This window comes from Melospiza melodia, chromosome Z (assembly GCF_035770615.1).
Source record: "Melospiza melodia melodia isolate bMelMel2 chromosome Z, bMelMel2.pri, whole genome shotgun sequence".
Lineage (NCBI taxonomy): Eukaryota > Metazoa > Chordata > Aves > Passeriformes > Passerellidae > Melospiza > Melospiza melodia.
In genome coordinates, this window is record NC_086226.1 from 13,311,507 (window position 1) to 13,319,459 (window position 7,953).

General features: G+C 42.0%; 1 protein-coding gene across 2 annotated transcripts in view; it reads right to left on the reverse strand.

Annotated features, from left to right (window-relative positions):
• The window catches only part of TTC33 (tetratricopeptide repeat domain 33), a 44,401-nt gene extending 36,735 nt beyond the window's left edge, over nt 1-7,666 (reverse strand). Inside the window, exons 1-2 of one of the 2 annotated variants that reach the window (XM_063180933.1) lie at nt 7,627-7,666; nt 7,212-7,440 (exon numbers count right to left, since the gene is read on the reverse strand). In XM_063180933.1, the coding sequence (XP_063037003.1) occupies nt 7,212-7,432 (221 nt within the window). In that variant the 5' untranslated portion in view covers nt 7,433-7,440; nt 7,627-7,666. Of the gene's footprint in view, nt 1-7,211; nt 7,441-7,561 lie in introns of both variants that reach the window. The other variant, XM_063180934.1, reaches the window with a different exon arrangement.
• Between the last annotated feature and the right edge of the window lie 287 nt (nt 7,667-7,953).

The window sequence follows — 7,953 nt, forward strand, 5'->3', positions numbered from 1 at the left end:
GTTCTAAATTCTGAAGTTTTAATGGGATATACCTACAAAAAGGCCAAGATTGGAATGAAACTCCAGAGATCATCTAATCCAATCAGCTCCTCAAAGCACAGTATCAACACCATTCTCCATCAGTCTGCCAGCTCCCAGGAACCATGCCCTGTTGTCAAAACCTTTCAAGTACAGTTGCAGATTCTTTGTGATGACACCAACCAGCTCCTGCAGTACTCTGAGATGGACCCCATCAGGTACCATGAACTTCTATACATCAGGTTTATCTAAATATTTTAGTCTGACTCACAAAGGGTAAGTCTTCCTTGATCCAGACTTTCCCTGTCATCAGTTGGACGTGGGGCTCCTGAACGAAACACAGCAAGGACTAAGGCAAAGCAGACCGTGAGTGCTTGCTCTGCATCCTTTGTCACTAGATTCTCCATCCCCGCCAGAAGAAGACCCAGATTCTTCCTTGTTTTCCTTCTGTTGCTGATACATCTGTACAAGCCTTTCTTCTTGCTGCCCTTCACATCCCTCCCCAGACTCAACTCCACACAGGCTGTGGTTTCATCCCTGCCCCTGCATATTCAGACACACAAGTGGCTCACACAACTCTGCCCTCACCTCTTGTAAATTTCCATTTTAGATCTGGATTTTGTCAGGGGCTGCCTACATATCCACATAGCACTCTTATATACCTTTTCATGATTTCATCAGGAAAAACTCCTACTGAGTTTAGAGAGAAAACTTGAAGCAAATGCTACCTGCTCTCCCTGGATTCCTCTTCTCTCAAACACAACCTCTTTTTTCTAGGCTACTCTGTAATGTAACTCAGCTGATTAAACTGATGAAATGTTTTTGCCAAAAACAGCTGCTGGGATCTTCTGGGAAACCTCTTTATTAACACGGTATTATGTAAGTACCATCAGTTTTATTGACTGAAACTTGAAAGGCAATTTCAACACAATGATGTCTATCCTTTGCCATCTTAGTTGCATCAAAATGAATTAGTAATATAATCTGAAAACAATTTTATTATTCATAACTAAGTTTTAATCAAGTACTTACCATAATCTAAACCGAAAACACATGGGTAAATGGAACAAATGCAACTGCTAAAATCTGCTCCACCTGACAGACATATTTTTTCAGTAAATACTTAAATTACCACTACACTAAGCATACTTTCTAAAGGTGTGTGCCTCATCATCTGACAACCTACAATGTCTAGTGGGAAAAACAAACTCAATTATAGTGTATATAGCTAAAGAATCACTAACTACACATCTGGGAGTCATGCTGGCATTCACATCAGAGAAAAATCTCAGCTGCTAAAATGTGGAAAAAATGACCCTTCAGAAAAGTTCCGTTCTTTTCAAGATTAGAAAATTAAGCAATTCTAAAAAAATTAATCCCTCTTGAAAAGTAAACAGTTTCATGAAAACTGGCCTGCTACCTGGTCTAGTCACTGCACTTTGACATGTCCTTGTTTAATTTGCTATTGCAAAAGCTAAGGGAAATAAAAAGTAAAATATTATCAATCAGTCTAATCTAGGCACCAAATGACAAAGTGAAAGAAGTTTTTTTAATATAGAGGAAGCTCTAATGCAGGAGTGTTCCAGCTGAAAACATGACTTTCCCAATCAAGATGGAAATTTTTACGTTTTTAGCACAATAAACATCATGAGAAGTGAGAGCAGTATTAACTTGTATTTGACAAAACTGAAAAAAAAAAACCCACAAAACATTGAGAATTTTAATCCGGCAGCGTCTATTTCCAACAGAAATCCTGCACCTCTTCAGGGCACTGGAGAAGAGTTCTATCGCCACTTGCTGGGCAGCTACAGAAGTCTGAGGCTTGAGAACAGCACAGGGACATTTGCAGAGCCACTGCACGGACAGGCAACCCAGTCACACTGAGGACACAAGTCTGACACAAGTTTTTCTTCCTGCTTTTAGCTCCCACATGCCATGTGTTTAAGGACATCATACTTCACTGTTTACCTGCACCTCAACCATTTCTTAACCGTGTGGCCAGAGCCAAAGGCTTTCCTCCCTCCCAGTCAAATAACACTGCAATTGCAAGTTCCTGTGTTCAAAATACTAAGGCAGAACATGTGAACTTACACTGGATTTCAAACAGTGTAGGACTACCAACACCAAATAAAAATTGTCTTTTTTTTTAACTCCAGTGTATGTGAGCACATCCATACTTGGTGTCTCAAGATGGATAATTCACCAGTATTTCAAGTTTCCTATAAGGAAAAAAATTGTCCTCTAGCATATTCTCCATACTTTCCACCAACAGACAATACTCTGTTTATAGAAATCACAGAATACCCTGTTGGAAGGGATCCACAGGGATCATCAAAGGCCGCCTCTCTGCCCTGCACATGACAGCCTAAAGAACAGCCCCATGTGCCTGTTCCCAAAAGACTGTGTGTATGTTTGTATATATTTGTTTCCCTGCTCCTTCTCACACATCAAAAGAGCATACAAGTGTGATACTTCTTCCACACATCTGCCTTTTCTTGCTGCTCTGAAAAGAGAATCAATTTACAAGCTGCCTTCAACACTGCCTACTTATCAAATTTCTAGGTCAGAATCTCCTTAGCAGTGTTTTTCACAGTAACACCCCCACTGTGATGATCAACTTAGTTTAACACATTTTTCTGGTAGACTCTTAATCTTTCTTCCATCTCACAAAAAAATGCAAAATATGGATCAGAAACTGTCGTCTTCATCACTGTTTTTCTTCTGTTTGTCTGTCTCAGCTTACCAGATTCATGCACACACACATTACAGCAGGTACAAATACTCCTCAAACAGTTCCATGAAAGCTGAAAACCCACAGAGGGTTTTCACCACTTCCCAAACATTCCCTCACTGCTACTCCCAACTTTGACAGCAAATAACACAGGCTGCATAAATTTTGGTGCCTGAGAATCTCATTCATTATTCCCTCCCCCAGAGAAGCACTGAGAACCCAGTGAAACACCAAACTGAGATCTCACTTTTCCACACAAACAGGCTTTTATGGTGCACACAGACAATAACAAAACCATGGTGGAGCTTGTAACACCATCACTGCCTCCCCTTACCCAAAAAGTAAGCTGAGCAGACTAATAAAACATAAATGTGGTAATGAGTATTCTAGCTAAGTAATAGTGGGTCTGCTTATAAAATTCATTATATTAATTTCTGCCATGCAAGTTACCTCAGAGTCTCTCCACTGTAAGAAATTAATTTATTACTTTCATTCTTTCTTTTTTTCCGTCCCCTGCTTCTTCACAAGTTTTTCTTCTAGGATCCCCTTCACTCCACAAGTAACACCAACCAAGAACCAACCTTTGTTACTTTCTAGTGCTAGGTCTTTGCTTTTCTTCTAGAACGCTACACAATACAACCCAGATATTTTTTTAACTATTAGCACACTCTGATATTTCAGGACACAATCCACCTTAAGAATATAATTATTTACATGAGCCTGCTTTTGCTGTACAAATGCATATTTCAAGAAATAAACCTACGTGGTGTAGGCCTGAACACAATCACAGCAACCACCTTCTGTCAGAAAGAGTAAAACCTATGTGAATTTTCTTTTTTTAAAGAGAAAATCTGTCTGAAAGTTATGTACCCCAACAGCACAATCACTGCCTGAACTGTAGGGTGTGCTGGAGTAACAGATGGAAACTCTAAGTTCAAGTGGGAATTTCTGTTGAGCCTCAGTTATGAATGGTAATTTCTTTAGCATACCTGTTGTAAGCCATTGAGACTTTCTCAGCAGTTCTTACAAGCACTTCTGATGAGAGACAGTCCTCCCTAAATTCACAGAAAATGCTTACATTGCTACTTATGGATGGGTGAAGCTTTTGTATTGTTTTCTAACTGACACGTAATGGAGAACTCAGTTTTTAAGACCAAGTGAAGATATCAAAAGCATCAAAAATTACCTGCTGTTCAGTATGCCCCCAACCTAAACCACACCTACAACAGAATATCTGCCACTCTCTCTGTCAAGACTTACTGCACTTTAAAAAATACACCAAAAAAACCAAAAAAGAACATAGAGAAAAGATAGACAACATCCAAATTAAATACAAGGAAGGCATATGTATAACTGAAGACAGAAATAAAAAAAATCAATCCGTTTTATATACATATACATATACTTATATACATAAGTACAGGATGTACTAAGGATTCAAGATTAGATAAAAATATTTAGCAATCTCTGTATTCCTAAAAAGATAGATTAGATCTATCTTATGTAGACCAATCTGTGATTTATTTTTGGTGTTAAAAACAGAGATGTTAATTGACTACTAATTTGTACATTCTGAGTTTTCAATTATTAACATTAATGTAACCCACTTATGCAACTACTGCATGAAATCTATTGATGAATACAATGGCAGGATGCTTAAAACTTATTAAGTTTAACTTGGTTTTAATTTAAACTCAACTTTAAAAGGCTTCAAAATTTTATTCAGAAATTACATGCCTCATGAACACAAAAGAATCACTGAACAGTGTCACTATTTAAAAGAGGAAACTGTTAAAAGACTAGTTAAAAGAGGAAACTGTATTTAAATATTTGAAAATAAGCCTTTTCTCAAAGAGATTTTGTATTTCTTTATTACTTTTTTTAAAATCAGACCCAATCATACTTACAGTATGTTTATTATGATATATAAACTTGCCTGCATTAAACTTCCAAGTTGTTCTCTCTTCCACATCACCCAGGAAACACTTTTTTTAGCATGATACTTCTTAAGACAAAAAGTTTAGCAGCACAGGAGCACCTACTGACATCTTGATAATATTTCTACCAGGAAAATAATATCTCTGATCTGGGACAATAAAGATGCTCTTAAAAGTAAAGGAAGGATAAAAATTCACATGTCAAAGAACTCTGAAGATTTTAAAGGGACTGTTCTCAGAACTGTTTCTTCCCCCTCCAGTGAAGATCTGGCCAAATTATCTAGCTGATGCACAATTTACAGTCCACCTCTCCCTCTTCTAACACACCTCAACTCCAAAAGGACTTTATGCTTGAAGCAAAAGAAGACAATGGAATCACTCTTGCAATATCCTTCCAGAACTGGCAAACTCCCAGTACTCAGAGGGCACTCACAGCAGTTCTCTGTACCTGACTTCACAAAGCACTAGGCAGAGTAGCAGTGCATTAGCTGCTTGGCAGTATTGGCCTGGGCACTGTGCACAGGACACTAGGCTTACTCTCAGTAAGGGAAAAAAGACATCTTCCAGAGTGGCTAAAGTGTTACTTATGGTGTGGCTTATCACCCTGCATCCTATTTACCCTTTCAGCTTTCAGATCCAGTCAGTTTTTCATCTTTCAACCTCTGTAATCACAGAATCACTGGGTTGGAAGAGACCTTCAAGATCATCGAGTTCAACCCATGCCCCAACACCTCGACTAAACCATGCCACCAAGTGCCACATCCAGTCCTTTTTTAAATACATGCAGGGATGGTGACTCCACCACCTCCCTGGGCAGACCATTTCAGTACTTTATCATTCTTTCCATAAAAAACTTTTTCTTAATATCCAATCTACATTTCCCTTGGTGCAGCTTAAGACTGTCCTCTGGTTCTGTCAGTGCTGCCTGGAGAAAGAGACCAAACCCCCACCTGACCACAGCCACTTTTCAGGGAGTGGTAGAGAGTGATAAGGTCACCCCTGAGTCTCCTCTTCTCCAGGCCAGCTGGCTGCAGCACCATTCACCATCGTTCTCTGGGCTCATCCAGCCAGTTCCTAACCCAGCACAGAGTGCTCCTGTCCAAGGCGTGGGCTGCCAGCTTTTCCAGGAGTGTGCTGTGGGAGACAGTGTCAAAGGCCTTGCTGAAGTCCAAATAGACAACACCCACCAGGCAGGTCACCTGGCCATAAAAGGAGACCAGGATGGTCAAACACAACCTACCCTTCCTAAACCCATGCTGGCTGGTCTGATGCCCTGGCCATCCCATAAGTGCTGCATGATCACACTCAATATAAACTGCTCCATCACCTTACCAGCTACTGAGGTGAGGTTAACAGGTCTATAATTACCAGGATCCTCCTTCAAACTCTTTTTTTGTGAATGGGCATCACTCTGTCCAGCTTCCAGATATTTGGAACCTCACCAGTGAGGCAGGACTGTTGGTAAATTAGGGAGAGCAGCTTTGCAAGCTCATCTGCCAGCTCCCACATCACCCTGGGATGGATCTCATCTGGTCTCACAGATTTATCAACATCCAAGCAGCTCAGCAGTTCTCTGACTGCCTCCTCCTGGATAACAGGAGGACCATTCTGCTCCCTGACACCATCTACCAGCCCAGGAGGACAGCTGTCCTGAGGACAAGCTGTCTTCCCACTAAAGACTGAGGCAAAGAAGGTGCTAAGCACCTCTGCCTTCTGCTCACCTGCAGTAACAAAGTTCCCTCCCACATCCAGTGGAGAACAAAGGATGGTCTTACCCTTCCTTTTTGCCATTAATATATTTGTAAAAACTTTTTTTATTATCCTTTACGAAAGCTGCCAAATTAAGTTCAAACTGAGCTTTGACCTGCCTATTTTTTTTCTACACCCCCTAGCAAGCCCCTTAAATACTTCCTGAGAGAGAGACTTGACCCATCTTCCAAAGATGATATTTTTATATTCCTAAGAATATTCTTAATTCTAATTCCTAAATTCCCATCCAGCCTGGATGTCTGCCTCATCAGCTCATCTTTCAGCACACAGGGACAGCCTGTTCCTGTGTCCTCAAGATCTCTGTTTTGAAGCATGGTCACCTTTCCTGGGCTCCTTTGTTTTTAAGGGCTTCTTCCCAAGGAACTCTCTGATAAGTCTCCTAAAGAGGCCAAACTTTGCGCTCCAGAAGTCCAATGTAATAGTCTTACTGATGTTCCCCCTAATTTCAACAAATATAGAGAACTCTATAATCTCATGATCACTATGCCCCAAGTGGCAATATTCGCTGTTGCTGTTATGAGAACATGCAAAAATAAGAATGGAATATATACTTTGTTTCACAGCTGACAACACCGCCAAAAACAAAAACTTATTTAGTACCAGACAGTAAGGGCAAAATGAAAGAAATTATCACTTTTCAAATTATGGAAACTATCAATGCAGATACTAGGAAATTACTAGTGTTTAGAGAAAGGATTAAAATATCATGAAGCAGCTTTTCAGTCAATGAAAAAAGAGTAAGACAACATTAGTACCTCCCATTTTCAGCCAAATTTGCACCTTCATCCTTGAGCTCCTTACTTTTCCTTACACAATCTTCTAAGAGAACTTCCTTTCTCCTCTTAGCTGCGAGCACCCAGGTAGCATCATCATCGTCGCCCAGATCCTTGTCATCCGCAGCTTCTGCTTCGAACTGCTGAGAAGTAGCTTTTGAGACCTTCTCACCAATCTTTCTCTTCCACCCAAAAGAAGCCATCTGGAGAACTAGGAAGAATGCATTTTAAATAGTTAGGTAATTTTGCTTTTAAGTACACAGCAGGACAATCACCCCTCGCTCATCTCGAAGCTAAAGCAGTAGCAGAGCGCGGCGCTCCCCCACACAGACCTGACCCGACCGGCTGCACTGAGCTGTCCCTGCGGCACGCAGGGCCCGGAGGCCCGTGGCGGTACCTGGCGCTGCCGCCGGCCGCCTCTCCCGGCTGGAAGCGCCGCGCCAGGAAGCGGAAAGGCGGGGCGCCACGGCAGGAACCGGGCAGGAGCAGGAAGGAGCGAGGGCAGCGGCGGTGGCCGTGGCCCCGGCAGGGACAGCGGGAGCCGTAGTTCGCCCGGGCCGTGTGGATGCCGTGAGGCGCCCGGCGGACGCCCCGTTCCTGTGCGTAGGCGGCAACGGTGGAGAGCGGGGCCGGAGGGGACAAAACAGGCAGGCCTGGGAGTGCCACCGCCCGCGGTGCTCGACTGTCACCCGGGGACAGGTATGGGACGGCGGGAACGTCCCTC